Source organism: Pezoporus occidentalis, unplaced genomic scaffold, assembly GCF_034315485.1.
Source record: "Pezoporus occidentalis ecotype Australia unplaced genomic scaffold, CSIRO_AGI_Poc_V1 ctg145, whole genome shotgun sequence".
NCBI lineage: Eukaryota > Metazoa > Chordata > Aves > Psittaciformes > Psittacidae > Pezoporus > Pezoporus occidentalis.
The window spans coordinates 2,181,286-2,197,864 of record NW_026913263.1 but is presented as its reverse complement, the minus strand read 5'-3'; the positions used below and the strand labels follow the sequence as shown (position 1 = coordinate 2,197,864).

At 45.4% G+C, this 16,579-nt stretch overlaps 1 protein-coding gene across 3 annotated transcripts in view; it reads left to right on the top strand.

The window, feature by feature from the left end:
• The window catches only part of STAB1 (stabilin 1), a 56,944-nt gene that overhangs the window by 5,820 nt on the left and 34,545 nt on the right, over positions 1-16,579 (top strand). For all 3 annotated transcript variants that reach the window (XM_062610287.1, XM_062610286.1, XM_062610285.1), the window contains 14 exons: positions 1,427-1,563; positions 3,020-3,135; positions 4,295-4,380; positions 5,217-5,286; positions 5,946-6,041; positions 6,490-6,606; positions 7,343-7,539; positions 7,748-7,881; positions 8,990-9,117; positions 10,477-10,568; positions 12,071-12,193; positions 14,038-14,172; positions 15,091-15,153; positions 16,096-16,209. In XM_062610287.1, coding sequence (XP_062466271.1) covers positions 1,427-1,563; positions 3,020-3,135; positions 4,295-4,380; positions 5,217-5,286; positions 5,946-6,041; positions 6,490-6,606; positions 7,343-7,539; positions 7,748-7,881; positions 8,990-9,117; positions 10,477-10,568; positions 12,071-12,193; positions 14,038-14,172; positions 15,091-15,153; positions 16,096-16,209 — 1,608 coding nt within the window. The remainder of the gene's footprint in view (positions 1-1,426; positions 1,564-3,019; positions 3,136-4,294; positions 4,381-5,216; positions 5,287-5,945; positions 6,042-6,489; positions 6,607-7,342; positions 7,540-7,747; positions 7,882-8,989; positions 9,118-10,476; positions 10,569-12,070; positions 12,194-14,037; positions 14,173-15,090; positions 15,154-16,095; positions 16,210-16,579) is intronic.

Sequence of the window (16,579 nt, the reverse complement as noted above, 5' to 3'; positions counted from 1 at the left end):
CAGAATCTGATCTCATGGCTTTGGTTTTAGAAAACAAAGTGCCTGCAGAGGCACAGTTGAGGTGAGCTGCATGGGGCTTTTTCCAGGCACTGACCTCTCCGGGCAAGCCCACCTTGTGCCCCCCAGTTTTCTCTGTCACCATCAGTGGCAAGCATTGTCTCCTTTAAAATGAGCAATGAGTTTTCCTTGCAGTTGCTTCCCTTCAGGGGTGTAGAAATTCGAGGGAATGCTTTAGTGCTTTTGGGGTAAAATCATGAGCTTTAGTCACAAGTTGGCTTTTGATGCTGATGCTGATCCGCTCTGAGGCTGCATGGTTTTTGTCGCTCAGGCTGTGTTTCATTTGAAGAAGTAGAGTTAATTGTTATGGGGGTTCGGGAGAGCCCTGTGAGGAAACCTAGACCCCTGAGGTTACTCTGCTTGCGTTGGAAGGACTCATGCTGAATTTATCACCGGCCACGTGAATTCTCCAAGCATCCAGCCTGGTTGTCTTGCTGATGTTTCTGGAGCCCTTTTCATCTAGGATAAAAGCGTGAAGGGCCATTCAGGTGTTCAGAGAAGTGTAGAACACCTTTCGTTTTAATCCCCACCTCTCCACCCTCGCACACACCTTGAAGACAGTTGCCATGAGATTGATTTGTGTGAGCGGCTCCTGGGCTCTGGGTCACAGACTGACCTAATGCATGTGGTTCTTCAGACCCATGGAACACCAGTGAACTGCATCACGTCAGTGGCATGGAAAAGAAATGCTATGTTGCTTTCTAATTCAGTGTCTTCTGGCAAGGGTTGTTAACTCAGGGCAGTGCCCCTTTGCTCTTGTGAGACCTCACCTGGAGCATTGTGTGCAGTTCTGGTGTCCTCAGCATAAAAAGGACATGGAACTGTTGGAACAAGTCCAGAGGAGGCAAGTCCAGGGTGAGGAGGAGGCTGTTCACCTGGAGGAGAAGGCTGCGTGAGACCTCGGCAGCCTTCCACTGGGGAGGGACTGGACAGCACCTCCTGTATGAACAGTGAGCAGGTATGATTATTTTAGAAATGGGTGAGATGGTTTAGTGTGAGGTGTCCCTGCCCGTGGCAGGGGGGTTGAAACTGGGTGATCTTAAGGTCCTTTCCAACCCTAACTATTCTATGATTCCATGTTTTTAAAAGAGCAGCTTAAATGAACAGTGAGCAGTTATGATTATTTTAGAAATAAAATAGCTGTGATCTACCCTGCTGCCTTCCAGCTGAGATCCGAGCAGAGCGGCATGTGGCAGCGTGACGTGATGGTTTAGCCCGTCTGAGTGCGTGGTGCTGCTCTGGTCCCTGCCCTCCCCACTGCTATCTAAAGAATGGTGCTATCTTGATAAAGATACTGAAGGTTGGCAAGGTGAGTGGCCAGGGTAACAATTTAATCTGGGCTTCTTTCCATCTGTTTTCTCTTTTGAAGTTAAAATCCATGCGATGCAATATCAAGACGATGTTTACCTTGAATACAGCGTGTACTGCTTGTGCTGCAGCACCTAAAATGATGTGTCCAAGAGGCTGGTTAAAGATGACCCAAGGATTAGGAGTGCGGGGCTGCAGGTAAGGCCTATTTCCTACCAATGGTAAGGTTTTGGTGCAGCCATGCTCTGGAAGAAGCAGTGTGTATGCCTTCAGGAGAACCTACATGGGTTGTGAGCTCTAAAGATGCAGTCAGTTTTATTTTCAGATGCATAAAAATAGATTGATGGCCCTTATTATTGTTGCTCTTGCCCCTTTGCATATTCCCTGGACTTTTTGCTGGGCATAAGGTTCTATATACACAGAAGAAATGACATGGTAATTATCTGTAACTTGCCCTAAACAACCTGAGTTTGATAATCCTGCTGTAAGCAGAGGTCTGGCTAGCATTGAAACCTATTTCAGATCCAGAATTCCATAGTGTGTTATTAGGAAAATAATATAATAGTTCCCCTTGTATATCCTTCCAGCTTCCAGCAATAATTCTCTGAACTTTTTACCTTCCTAATTCACTTTATGACAATTGCTGGTTCGTGTGTTCCTTGCTCGTATTCTGTTAAGCTTGGCTGTAATAGGAAAAGGGTGAAGGAAAACTGAATTTCCTAGGAAGTTTTTAAAACCTGAAACACTATAGGTTATTGTTTGCATATCTATACAGCAGTGAATGTTAACTCAATATATAGCTCCATTGTCTGCTGTTTTCTGTGGTTCACTCTTCTATCGAGATGCTTTAAAAATAGCCGTGGCAGTTTTGCAGTTTATAGCAGTTTTGCACCGACACACACAGGAGTCAGATTGCAACCAAAGCAGCAGTGCTATTGAGACAATTTCCAAGTTCCTTTTGGGAAGGATGTTGTGCCAAAAATAAGATGAAGTGTAAGAATACTGTGAGTGTATGCAGCTTTTCTGAGTGTTACCTGCTGTCACGGTGGTGCTTGGCAGACCCAGGAGTAGTTCTGTGCTGCATACGTGCAGAACAAGAGACACTGCCACCAAAGGCTTACCCTGTGTGTAGAGGTGATGGATGAAGGGTTGAAAAGGAGGTGCTTCTTTTGGGGATTTAAGGGGTTTGTCCAAGATTGAACAGAGGGTCTGTCGATTACACAGGTATTAAATCCAAATTTCCAGCATCTCAGCCTGGAACCTTTAGTGCAACAGAAAGGGACAAGTCCTGCAAAGAGATTTTGTTCTTCTGAGGTTATTTTGGGTGTGAAGCTCAATGTTGAATCACCCTGGAGATACTAACTTTATCTAAGCATCCAGCATCCAAACTTTCTGTCCTGATGCTCAAGGTCCTGTCTCCTGTCCAGTCCCTGGCAGATTTCTTGGAACCAATCTTTGAGGCTTAAACCAATGGGCATCCTTAGAGAAGACATAACCCAAGTGCAAACTCTCGTGTGCATGTATGGCAGAGAGAATGAGTGTCCTTCCTTCCATCCAGAGCTCAGTACACTGCAGTGTCATTGCTTAGAAACCCTCCAACAGGCATGCCTCGCTTTTGTGTTGTAATTGTGAACCTTGGATTGCTCTTTTTCAGATACACTGTCAAGTTAGGAGAAAATACCCTTTCCCAGCCAGGGTGCCATCACATATGTAAGAAGGAAATTGAGGAGAAAAAGTGCTGTCCAGGATTCTGGGGTACCGAGTGCTACGGTAGGTTTTTCATCTCTTGATGACATTCTCTAGCTACTGAATAAATCAAACAGTGTTAATAGGAGGCATTAAATATGCATTGAGGTGATTTTTTTCCACCATTCCTTGAACACCCACAAGATCTGTTATCTGTCCAGGAGGTTCAGAATACAATGGGGAAGGAATCTGTGCTTCAGATGAGTTGAATCCTCTTGCATTTAGCACATAACCTCCTTTGGTAGAACTTCCTTTTGTCTCTTCTTTAAAAATAAGCTTTTGGAAAGGGATGTTTTTGTTCCTCTTTAAGAAAGTTTCCAAAGGAAGAGGAAGCTGTTTCTTTCTGGTGTCCTTCTAGTCTGCAGCACGTGTGCCATGTGTGCTCCTGTACAGTCTGGACTTAGTCAGCCATTCAGGCACTGAAAATACTTAGCAATTCCAATCCAAGGTGAAAATAACCATTCCAAAGCTCCCACACTGGTTTATGCCAAGGGAAGAGAATTTGTCTTGCCTCAAAAAATCCCAAAGCAAGACTTTCTAAGCTAAACACTTCTCATACGATTGAGTGATGATGGAAATGACACTCTCCAGTCCTGCACAAAATGGGACATTGGTTGAGTGCTTGGGCCTGTTCTCACACAAAGTGGTGTGAATGAACAGATGGCTTAGTCAGAGGAATCACATGCCTAAAGTGATCAGAAGTAGCCCCCAGAATTTGGTGGTACCCCACTCCAAAGATGTGTGGATACTGCTTTTCTGAGCACAAGTCCAGCTCTTCATGGAGTGAGGGAGAGCTGAAAATCCTCAGTACCTTTGCAAAGCAGGCTCCCGTCTGTCCTCAGTTCCCAAAGAGCCCTCAGATATTTGATACTGCTGCTAGCAGCAGTGGCTCAACCTCAAAAGAGGCTTCAGTCCCTTTGCTGGAATTTAGTTAGTTACTTCCCACTGGGACTTTTCCTTAGACGTTCAATAAAAGGTTTTCTTAGCTGTCAGCCAAATTGCTCCTTGGTGCCACTTCACCAGCACTGGGCCACTGATACTGGGCACGTAGGCAGGGACTTTGCTGGTGAAGAGGCCATTGCCTTTGCACCACTGGAATGCCAGGAGGCAGGGGAGATAAAAAGGGGGATGCAGGTGCTGGTTGTTCAATCTTACCTTCTCTGGCCTATCTCTTGCCTGCTAGAGTGTGCAGGTGGCTCTCAGAATCCCTGCAATGGCCATGGGACATGCTTGGATGGTATGCAGCAAAATGGGACCTGCATCTGCAAGGTCAGTGTCTGGTTTATTCTGAGGGTTATGTGCTTTCGTCGGAAGGAGCTGTACGGTGTCTGTGCGGGTGCTTTGGATGAAGGATGCTCTTTCATTCCAGCATCTGTGTCTGTGGTCTTCCTGGAGGGCTGGTGTGGTCTGCAGTAGCACTAAGACACTGGTGGTGAGGGTATGGAGTTGGGAAGGATCTCTGGGGGGAAATGAAGACAAAATTGCACGGATTTAACCCTCTGAGCAGCTGAAATAATCATAAAAAGATCCCTGTGTGTTTGAACCATACAGAGACGTGTTTCTAAAATGTTTAGCTTAGTGCATCAGTGTTAGGCTTGAAACTTTCTCTTATGAATTGCATGTTTTTACAGCATCTTTAATTAATAACATTGTGAGCTAAAATCCTACCTCTTGGGCCTTTCTTTGAGAAAGGTTGATTTTGGATTTAACTCAAAGATGCCTTATATCAACTAAAATACATGCTGAAGGTCCCGAGGCCCAGTAAAATCAGTGTCAGAAATCCCATTGGCATTAGTGGATTCCAGACTCCTTTTTCGGAGAGGTAAGAGAAGGGAGCTGGTACGTTCTTGTACGTTCGTCCCATTTGGACATTGTTTCCTCAGTGCCCACCAGAGTTTTGCATGCACTCTCCGTGTCAGCTTACACTGTGGTGATCTTTGCCATGGGGATTGACTCGTACTACTGGAGCATTTAGCAGTTTTCTTTACTGTATTGTGTTGGCTGCCATAAGAAGTCAGAAATGGGGAGAGACTGCACTGTGACAATGTGTGGAATCATGCAGTGAGACAAAAACTAACATCTGGGACCTCTGGGGGCCCTTCTAGGAGCAATACAGTGGGTTTGCCTGCCAGGACTGTCAAGATGAAAATCACTTTGGCCCAGACTGTCTGTCAGGTAAGACTGGGTGAAATCCTCACACGAATAAGGGAAAGCAAGGAAGGAGGGAGGGGGAAGGTTGCCTGAAGGAGGCTGCTGGAGAGGAGGAGAGGGTGCCAGCTGCCGGTGCTCAGTAGCAGGTGTCTTGGTGTTCTCTGTGCCCCTCTCCGCTGTCCTGTTGGACGCATGATTCCCAGTCTTTCACTCGAAACAGTCCATTTTTCCTATTGTAAATCTGTCTCTCCCCTTACCAGAGCTATCTCAGTTTCCTATCTCTTCCTAGCCAGGCTGTTACGGAGGTGTGATCTTGGTTGTTGTGCTCACATGGCAACACCAAGGCTGGGATGCAGGTGTAGCAGCCACTCATAACACTGCCTCCTTCCCCACTGGCTGCAGGAAGAGGAGTGGGAAGTTGAACCACATTGCCTGAAAAGCTGCCCTAGATCTTGCTTTCAAGGCTGCTCTTAGAGGGCAGTACTCGGTCTCCTTGAGCCCAGGACATGCAGTTTGCCCTCTGCAAGCTCTCAGTGGCACAGACAGCTTTTACAAGTAGCTACATTTGCTGTGAATCCCTGGTTCTGTGGATGCTAAGTCTGAGGGCTGTTGGCCAGTGTACGCCTGGAGCCCTACCACTGCCTTGTAGCTGAAGGTCAGGTTTGTCTGGACTTCCCTTGCAGTCTGTGACTGTGTGCATGGGGAATGCAACAGCGGCATCAACGGGAATGGAAGCTGCACGTGCTATGGAGGCTACACTGGCCCCAGATGTGACCAAGGTAAGTATATTGGTAACTGCAGAAGAACTGTTAGAGGTAAACTGTGATATGTGCTTGGATGCATGTGTCCCAAAAGGAGCTGGGGGGTGTGTGTGAATGAATAGCTTGGGAATGTTAGAGGGAAGATGATCTGAGCACTGGAGAGCTAGACAAAGGGAAAAGCTGGGGTGGGCTCCTCACTCTGACAGCGGCCGAGATGTACGTACCACCTCTTCATGCCTCTGCTCTTTCTTGGAAAAGCAGATAGATCCTCTCTTCTCTCCAGGCTGTGCAGGACCTGACTACCCAGGCTGCAGTGATTTAGAGCTGTCCATGCTGCTTGTACCCCTTGGCCTTTGTGTCAGCTTGGGAGTCTCTGGAAACCACATTTGCCTTCGTTTCCAGATACATTGTAGGATGTGTTTTCCAGCACGCTCAAAAGGAAACTCTCTTTGCTGTGTGATTCCAGAGCTTCCCCTTTGCACAGGCGTGACATGTGAGGCCAACAGCGAGTGCGTGGTAAGGGATGGGACAGCCATGTGTGACTGCAAGCTGGGCTACAGAAAAAGTGGGAGCACTTGCCAAGGTGAGAAGCTTCCCTGTGACCATAAATGGTGCCCTATTTGGAAAAGCCTTACTGCACTGGCATCTCTGGATGAATCTGACCGATGTAAGTGCAGTGTCTACTTCACTGCAGAGGCTTAAGAGCCTGGTTTTCAGAAATACCTCTAAGATTAATGGCTAAAGTTTGGGCTTTCCTCTCACTTGGTCCTGAAAGCAGGAAATGGATCAGAGTTGCAGGTTCCATCCAGCACCTCAGCATGTGCTGAATAACTGTTACAATGGGATATTGCTGTCTGCATCAGTTTAAATGATAAGGTGTGTGATTGTGGATTTCCTCACTGATTTCAAATATAAGTGTCTGAACTGGCTTTATTAACATAAAATCAGTAAGATGCGTGTGATTAGCTAGCTATGGATAGCTCTGTTTTGACTGACTTTTTGAAGGTTTTGCCAACAAAACTGCGGTTTCGTATATCCTCAAATGTCATGGAAAATCAGAAATAAACCCAAGCATCCTCTGTCACCCCCAGTTCTGTTACTGAAGTAACGTGAAGAACGTGTCATCCAAATTCCTCAGGTTAAAACCCATCAAAATGTCTACTTCCTGATTTATTTTTTTTTATTATCCTGTGAAATTAAAAAGCTCAATAGCATCAATCCCTTATACTCCATTCTTTCCAGGCCTTTTGCATTCTGCTGTGCCGCAGTAAGTGCTGTTTTGAAAACAAATTTGATTACTCTCACTTCTTTAATTGCAGCTCAAGATCCTTGTGCTGCTTCTCCATGCTCCCCCTTTGCTGTATGTAAGGTTCTTGGACCACGGAAGTATCAGTGTACCTGCAAAGAAGGATTTCAGGGGGATGGGAAGATTTGCCAGCCCATAAACCCGTGTGTTGACAACAATGGAGGCTGCCCAGAGAACTCTACAGTGTGTGTTTACAGACGTCCGGGAGAGGTAAGGGCAATAGCAGCATCTCAGCAGCCTCTAAGGGTCTGAAATATGGTTAGTGAGCTCTTCAAATGAGCTCACCGTTGTGTTGGTCAAATCTGCTCTCTTCACCTTAGATTTTGCAGAGGGAAACCAGACAGCTCTTTTGTAGGGTCGCTGACTGGGTAAAAGATAATGAATGAAGCTCTATAATCACTGTGTTGCCTTCCCTTAGGCAACTTGTATTTGCAGGCCCGGGATGAGTAGAAGGAGTCCTTCATCCGAGTGTGTTGTATTTCCCAACGATTGCCGGCAGTATCTTTGCGACGTGACTTCCACATGTGAAATTAATTCCCAGGGGAATCCTAGGTAAGCCAGTTTAAAGCTTATTCTGAAGCTAGAATGGAAATTGAGTTTGCATGAGCTGAATTTTGAAGAAACTGAGAGCTAACTGAGAATGGGCCAGAGTCGCCTGTTGAGTAGAGCCTGTTTGTAACAAGCCCATTGAAAGTAAAGAGTCAGTCCAAGAAAAGGTGGAGCTTCTCTGAGAGGATGAAGAGGGAAAGAGCAGTCCCATTTCTTTGACCCTTCCTTCTCCAGTGCTGCTAAAACTGTTGGCTTCCACTTGCTCATTGTGTGCTCCAGGCCAGAACTGAAACACGGCGGCTTCCCCTTGCTGAAGATCTGCTAGCAAAGTGCAGGACGCGGTGTTCAGCACAGTCCCTGCCTTAGTAGATCTGTTCCCCAGCAGCTGGCACGCAGCCCTCTGAGGCTGGACTAATGTCAAATGCCTCCCCTGTGTCGCATGTCTTTGCATCCCTGCCACAGAAAGAGCAGAGCCGATGCTTGGACAAAACCCAAACGGGAAAAAACACAGTTATCGGCCAGTGATCTTGGGTAGTCTCTGGGTAATGACTATAAACGCGTGTGAATCAGGACAGAGATTTTCACATGTAGATAAGCTCTTCTGGAAAAGTCATTATCCTGCCTGGGGCCCTCGTGAAGTCCAAGACGAGCCGTAGGTAACTGATGCGCTTGAGCTGGCCCTTCTTGCTGAATCCGAGGGCTCACACAGGAGCTGTTTGTTAGATTTTCACTTAGCTTGTGGGTTTTAAACGTTACCATTACCTCAAATATTCAGCTGCTGTAACGACTAGTACTGACTGAATATCTAGTTAGAGAGACGTTGATAAATGTATTGTGGCTATCTGCAGCCTTAACTCTAGAGCAGACAATCCGTACGTTGATTGTATCTGAGACAGCATCTTTATTTTCTTTGGGTAAGTCCAAATTTGCTTGCACTCCAGAAGTGTGCATCTTTTCCTGTCAGCTTAGAAGTTACTAAGCTCTTACCTGCTCCCTAAAGGTGGGATTTGTCTTTCAAATGTAGACTCTGACGTGTTGTTCTACTCACATCTGTTGACAGCATTGTGAAGTGTTTTGTAATGGTTTTTTATGTTTCATTCTTGTCTCTTAGCTGTGTGTGTAAAGAAGGGGAGATTGGAGACGGGAGAAGTTGCTATAAAGATCTCTTGGGTGAGATAAATCAGCAGAATTCAAGAGGAAGGTTTGCTAGGAAATTAAACGTCGCCAGGAAAATGTTTGGTAAATGTCTTTTGAACTCGTTTGGGGAACGGAGCAAACATGAGCACGTCTGGAAAGGCTAAAAGCCTTCCAGTGTAATAGATCTGTTTTGCAGTGTATGAGCATGGGCTACAAATTAAACGCATCACACCTCTGAACTCATATAACCAGTTCTAGACTGTGAACTGAGGAGGCTGTTGCAGAGAGCACTGTGGATGTGCATTAGGTATTCGACAGTTCTGGTGAAGAAGGTGCCTTACCTACAGAAGAAGAAAAGCTTACCTCGGAGCTGTAATTCAGAGCTGTTTGTGTCAAACCCCTGCTGTGCCTCCGCCTGCAGCATCTGTGTGAAGGCTCAGCAATCTTCAGCTGTCACTGAGTTTTCCAGCAGTGATGCTTGAGGCTGGTGTGCCACGGGTCCTCTACTTGGTAGAACATTTACTGAGCCCTTAAACAGCCTTAATGAGAGGCTATTATAGAGATGAAAAGGCTTTATTCTATGCACCGTGGTACTTTCTGAGTGAGGAAATGCTTTGCAAAGCACAGAAAACTGTTTTAGAACCCATGTACTGCAAGTGTGGGGAGTGATAGCTGCACAGTTTAATTTTTTGCCTCACTGTGATCCAAGGAAACAATGAGAACCCTGTGGACCAAAGCATATTTATGTTAGATACCTTCTCCAGCTCATCCTCTGCACAGTCTTCTCTATCTCCACTAACTTGATAGGAGCATAGAGACAGGTTGCAAAGCTCAGCATTTGTGAATACTCCTCCCTGCTACGTATCAGTGTTGGCAGCACTGGTTTTTTGCATGTTTCCCATAATGATTTGTGCAATGGACAGCCACATGAGGATCTCCAGATTCCTAACACCTGTGCAGTGGGACTTACTACCTTACAGCTTTGTTGATGTGGATTTTGTTGATGGGCCATTGGTGACTGGGTGAGGACTGACAGGTGTGGGCTCATAGCAGCTTGTCAAGAAGTATTTAGTCTCAGTAAATTCTGATGTAAAGGATTTCTTTATTCAAACCCCAAAATTAATTGTTCCGAAGGAAAGACAGAGGGCACTTGACCCAAGAATAAAGTAGTAGGCATGTGGAAACAAAATTATGAATATTCTGCAAATTTCAGCAGTGGTCCAAAGTGAGCCAAAGCCACCACCAGTCCTTCAGAAATGGTGTGGGTAGGTGCTTAAAACTAATAGCAACCAAGTTGGGCTGTGATAACCATACGAAACTGCTCCTGGTTCCTTGTAAACAAGTACTAGTTACTTGCACTCGGCCAAAAACATGCAGATTGAATTGTGTTAGGAAGAATAATTATTGCTGGAGTTAAACCATATGCTAAGTGACTACTTCACATTGCCATTCTTTTTGCAGTTTCTGGTTGCTCAGTGTTGCTGACTAAATACGGACCTTTCACAGTCTTCGTACCATCCCTGCTTCCCATTCATGATAGAATGGAATTTAATGTAAGTTTTCTTGGTTTCAGCAATTTTTTTCTGTTCTTCCCTGGCTTCTGCAGCCTGTAAGAACTGGTTGATACGAGAGTGCAATTTGGGAAAGCAGTATTCATAGAAGCAATCTCTTGGGAAGACTCTTCATTGTCTGGTTAAGCTGCAGTCTCACAGAGGTTGATACATCCCTCACCTCTCTCTCTCTCTTCAATATTGACAGAGTTTGTTTGGTTTTTAATGTCAGGACGTGCAAGCGTTCCTGGCCATTCTTCACGTAAAGGTCAAACCTCCCGTGTGCAACTGTTCTCAAAATCTGAGGTGGCTTTCCACTATTTGAGGTTGGGGTTTCCCAAAGGGCCTGAGATTTGCATCAGTCTTGGATTTTGGCTCTGTGGCTCTAGATGTGGGTAGGATGTCGACTTCTTGGGAAGAGCTCTTTTTATTAATGGGGACAGCGAGTATGGCAGGACAGGAGTTTGGGAATTCTAGGCACCAGCAAGTAGGTCCTGCAGGTCATACAACTATTTTGTTTATCCGTTTAAATTAAATGGTGCTTTTTTGCAGTAGCTTTTGCACTGCTAAGCCCGCAGCCAGGCTGTCCATCATTAGCATGAGAAAGGATCCAAGCCGTTTTCCCAGGGCAAAGCTAAAAATCAACACCCGTGAGCTACAAAGGCAGCTCATGCAGCAGGGATTTTACTTGCGTGCTAACTGTGTTTCAGGTGGCAGCTAGCTTACAGCTAGCACTTGGATATAAGAAGGTAAATGCCTTAAAAAGAAACTAGATAGACCAACCCCATTTGAACGTGACATTTCCAAGGGGTTTAGAAATATCATTCCTTTGCTTGATAGCAAAGCTATGTGTGCAGCAGCAGGGACTTGCATACTCACGTAGAGGCAAGTGAGCAACTTCTAACCGACAAGCTGTCCCCTACTAGCATGTTGAACATCAGTTTCCACTAACACAAGCCGTTCCCTGTGCCTAGACCATCATGGTAATCTCTGGGTTCATAGAAAATACATCAGGAAAGGCTGCCGAGCTGCATAGTCTACCTGTTCCCACATGAGTCAGTTCCAACGAGATCAAGACTGAGAAGTGGAAAGCTCAGAAAACAAAGGAAGAAACTGAATGTAAATTCAGTTGCTTAGACCACCTATATGGTTCACTGTAAACAAAGATTATGTATGGGGGCTTTAGCAAGTGTTACAATCTGGAGCATGCAAGGATAGCTTCTAAATTGCCCAAGACCAAGAGGTTTCTGTCTAGGGGATTCCTCTAAAGTCACTTGATCAGTCTCCCTGTATTTGAATGCGTACACAAACAGAAGCAAAAGGTTTGCCACAGTGCCACTCCAGTGAACCAAAACGGGGAGGGAAGCTCAACCTTGTATTGAGCTAGCACAGAAACAAGAATTTCTGTGTTAGCTGGGAGAAAGGTAATGTTGCGGCTCTTTCGGTAGGTGAGGTTCTTGAAAGAACGTGTCATGTATTTTCTTTGTGCTCTTTATTCCCCATAGGATACCACTGCTGAGTGTTTGTGCAGGATGCATGTTGTTGCTGGTCTGCATTTGATGGAAGACATGGTAAAAACCAAGACTCTGTGGACCTTGTCAGGGCATCAGCTGACATTCAGCAGCCAGGTAAAGGATCTCCTGAGCTGAAGCCCTGTTTTCATGTGAGACAGAGTGGAGCTTGAGCATAGTTGCCTCGGTGTGCTTTTATAACCACAAAACCTTTCTCTCATCAGCCTGCCTGCAATCAGAACAAGCAGCTCCTTTGTGGAGTCCAAAGCAAGTTGATTTAAGACCAGACACCCAAGCAACCACTTCTCCTTTCTTGCAGAGAACTAATGAGCCAGAACCTGACTTGTGAATGTTTTTTCTTGGCCTGTATATGTATTCTGGAGAAGGGAACTTTTCCCTACATCGCTGGCAGCTATAGTACTTGTGCAGCTGACATGGAAGAGGCAGCAAAACCTCTCTTTCAAATGAATGCTTCTCCCTGGAGATTGTGTGCTTAGACACAACCACACGCTGAGTATTTTCTCTTCCAGTTTCCCTTTTACCCTCTTTCTATTTTATTTTTCTTCGTTTTCCTAGCAAAGCTTTGTTCATCATTCTGTTCTGGTACGGAAAGCTTTTTTTCCCTTTTCCAATTGACTCATATTTTCCAGGATCCACTGCTCTTTCTCCATTCTGCACTTTTCCTGAATGCATGCTCACAGCTGGCCAAGGGAGAGCCGTATGTTTCCTCTCCGAGGACCCAGCCTTGGCCTTGAGGTCTAGGTCATAATACATGCACCCTGCATGCATCAAAAGGACAAAGCCCTATTTGGAGCCGGGGAATCCAAACTGAGGCTCTCAATGCTTTTCTTACATTTCTTTCCTGTTTGTTTACTCAGAGTCTTTTGATGTGAGAAGTCTGCCCTCCCCTTCCTTTGTTTCAGCCAGAGTCCTCAGTGCTGTGAACTGAAGTTCAGGGCAGGGAGGAGTAGTTCAAGGAATGCACATGGTGAAATGAAAAGCATGGGGAAGTTGTGCTTGGCTGAACTTGGGTTATGGCTCCAGCACCAGGCTTAGTTTGTAGGTTACCCTTGGAGCACCCCCATACTCCCAGCTTCAGTGCAGAGCTGTATACAGTATAGAAGGACCAGATATGTTCCTTATAATTCAGTGAGCCTGACTGGTTTGGCTTTGTTATAAAGACTCCTTGTTGGTATTGTGAGCCAATAAAAGTTGCAGCCAAGGCTGTAGTTCCAGGATTGCCTCCCAGTTCTGTACTTCAGTGCCCAGGAGGCACCATGCTTCTCTCTTTGTACTTGGACAGACTGATGCAGCAGCTACTCGATAGTGCAGCCTTTTGTGATCCAGAGCAGGGATCAAACATCATTCACACTCAGACTCAGTTCTAGAAATGATTGTCCCAGATTAGGCGTTTTTTCTTTAATTAGACTCAGAAGCATCCCCCAGGATCAAAGTACTGCCCAAACTCAAGTACAAGTGGGATGTTTGTTTTACACAAGGCCACTCCTTACATTTACTTTTTCCAGAGTAGGAGGATCCTAGAAGGATGCTGGAAAGGGACTGTAGTGACAGGACAAGGGGTGATGGGTTTATGCTTAAACAGGGGAAGTTCAGGTTAGATATAAGGAAGAAGTTCTTTACTATGAGCATGGCGAGGCACTGGAATAGGTTGCCCAAGGAAGTTGTGAATGCTCCATCACTGGTGGTGTTCAAGGCCAGGTTGGACAGAGCCTTGGGCTACAGGGTCTAGTGTGAGGCATTCTTGCCCATGGCAGAGGGCTTGGAACTAGATGATCTTAAGGCCTTTGCTCACTTAAACCATTCTCATTCTGGTTGTGCCTTCACCTTGCTGACTCACAGGCAGAGAGCCCTGAAGGGAACAATGCTTTATGGATCTATTGTGATAAGACAAGCATACAACAAGAAAATAACCTTTTGTTATTATCCATGTGTACGTCAAGTCGTTTCGATATCAAGACCTGCCGGGGGAATTGTACAATGTTTTGCGATCAAACCTACCAGCAGCCAATGGCATCATGCATATTGTGAACACCCTAAGGAAAAAACCCAGCACTGACAACCTCAGAAACCCACAGGTACACAGACATCCCTATTTCTTTTGTTTAATGGCACAGTAGAATGAAAACTTATAAAATAACCTGTTCTCACCATTAAACTTCTGAATCAGTGATGCTTTTTTTTAAAGGGAAAAGGCTATTTATTTTGTTTTCAGCTCTTAATCAGACCCATTAGGTACTATTATGTCAGTATAGCATTAAAAGTCACTAATAGGACTATATTAGCCAGATACAGACCTTGCAATGAAGCTTTTACAGTGGATGAATAGTGAACTCTGCTTTCTTGAGGGACCCCTTCAGATGTTTCCTTCCCTTGTGATGTTGGCTTTGCAATAAAGGCTAGTGCTCACGTCAGTCATTTTTGGAATCAAATCCCTTTGTACCAGTGCTCCTTGGACCACTGCCCCTCTGCATGCTCCACGGGAAGCGCTTTCTGCCAAACCCCGTGCAGGTTCCCACAGATAAAGGTCAGGCAAGTTTCTTCACCGGTTTTGGTACTTGAAGGGAGGCTCCTCCTGTTACCTTTGTCTTCATGGGCAACATGGCAAAAAGGAAGGCATCTATTTCCTCTGCGCTTGCAGCAGTATGCACACGTACTTTCTCAGCATTGGTGCTCATTTGCAGGCGGCACAGTGACCTCTTGTCCTCAAAGCACAGGGAGATTTGAGGTGAGAGAGCAACTCCACTCCCTGCCAGCCCAGAACTGATTTGTATAGCACTGGGAGCACTGTATCCTTAGTTTTATTGATAGTGAGCAGCTGCCTCTTCATTTAATTTAATGTGAAGGTGGGAGTGGGAAAACATAAGGCTGCTCAAGTGCATGGTACCTTGGAAAATCCGGTTTGTTGTGCAGTGGAGGGAGTTTGTGCTGAAGTTACTGCAGGCTCAGTCCGTGTAGATTTACCTGGCCATTTACCTCGTTATATCTCCTTGCAGAAAACCATTGGTGAGATCCTTGCTTCAATGGAGATCTTCAGTAGATTTGAAACTATACTGGAGGTAAGCAAACTTGTGTCTGCCGCAGGAAGGTTTGGCAATGCTGCTGCTGCGAAGCCTGCTGCTGGTTTTGGGGGAATTTTGAATGACTTTTAAATACACTTCAGTGCTTTAGCTTTCGTTCTGAATGCCTTTTTCTGTCTCATGCCTTATTTTGTGTATTTTACATAAGCAAATGCAGTTGTCAAGATCAGCGTTTTCCCACCTATAGGGCGCCTGGCACAGGCAGCAAGCATACATGCCTCTTTCCCATCTGCTTCCCCTTTCCCCCTTCCTCTCTATCCTGGAGAGTTTGTTTTCCAAAGCATGTTCAGTTCTTGACCGCTGTCAGGACGAAGAGTGAAGGTTTCATGACTGCTCATGCCAAGCTAGATTGTAGCTCCCTGGTTTTGGGGTGTAGATCTCTGAACAAAAGCAGTCTCCAGGTTACAAACACTTGAGGCTGCTGCCCAGGGTTAATTCAGTTAGTATTTTCCCTAGGGACAGACTGATTTTCTTTTTGCCTCCATCAGAGTTATCTGGGGCTTCTCTAGCATTGCTCACAGCAGTCTTGGCCTGCCTGTTTTCAGCTCTGTCACTGTTAGCTGTTTGCAAAATTCACTAATTGCAATCATGATTATAGGCTTGAGTCTCCTTTTCTTCAGGAAAAAACGATGCAGTTGTAGTCTCTGTATATGTATGTGCATGTTCAAAGCACGCAGGGAGCATTCACCCAGTATTCACTTCATTCAAACCACTGGCTTCATTGTCCAAGCTATGTTTTTGTAGCATTTATGCCTCTGTTATATTACATACCTCCCCTTGGTGTCCAGTCGCCTCTTATACCCATTTGCTTTTCAATAGTTCTGCCTCTAGCAGGTTGCTTAGAGTTTCCTCTCCCTTCCTGATAGACCCCCTCACTAACTCTTGCTAGCTCCATGATGAAATATTTTGCTGGTTTTGCAGAACTGTGGCCTGCCTTCAATACTGGATGGACCAGGCCCCTTCACTGTATTTGTACCTAGCAATGAAGGCGTGGATAAGCTGAGAGATGGAAGGCTCATTTATCTTTTCACAGAGGTGAGAGCTCGTAGTGCTTTAAGACATCCTGAGCTAACAGTGTTGCACTAGGCTGTGCTGGAATGGCTTGTACAGTGTTATCTGACCATTGCTGAAAGTTCTTCCTGGAGATGGCTAAACCAAGTCTGTTCCACAGGCTTTGGATGAAAAGTGAATGGTGATGAAGCCTGCAATGAGAAATATTGTTAGCCAGGTTGTTTGAACCTGATGTTTGGCTTGCAGTCTTCACTGTGGCTTTGGGTAGGGGAAAATGAAGGAACTTATTTGCCAAGTGAATTTACTGCTATAGCACATTTGCAATGTGGTCTTTGGTTAAAAGAAAATGTAGTTGCTTCCTCTTATTCCTGAGCATTGAAGGGGTATCTAATTC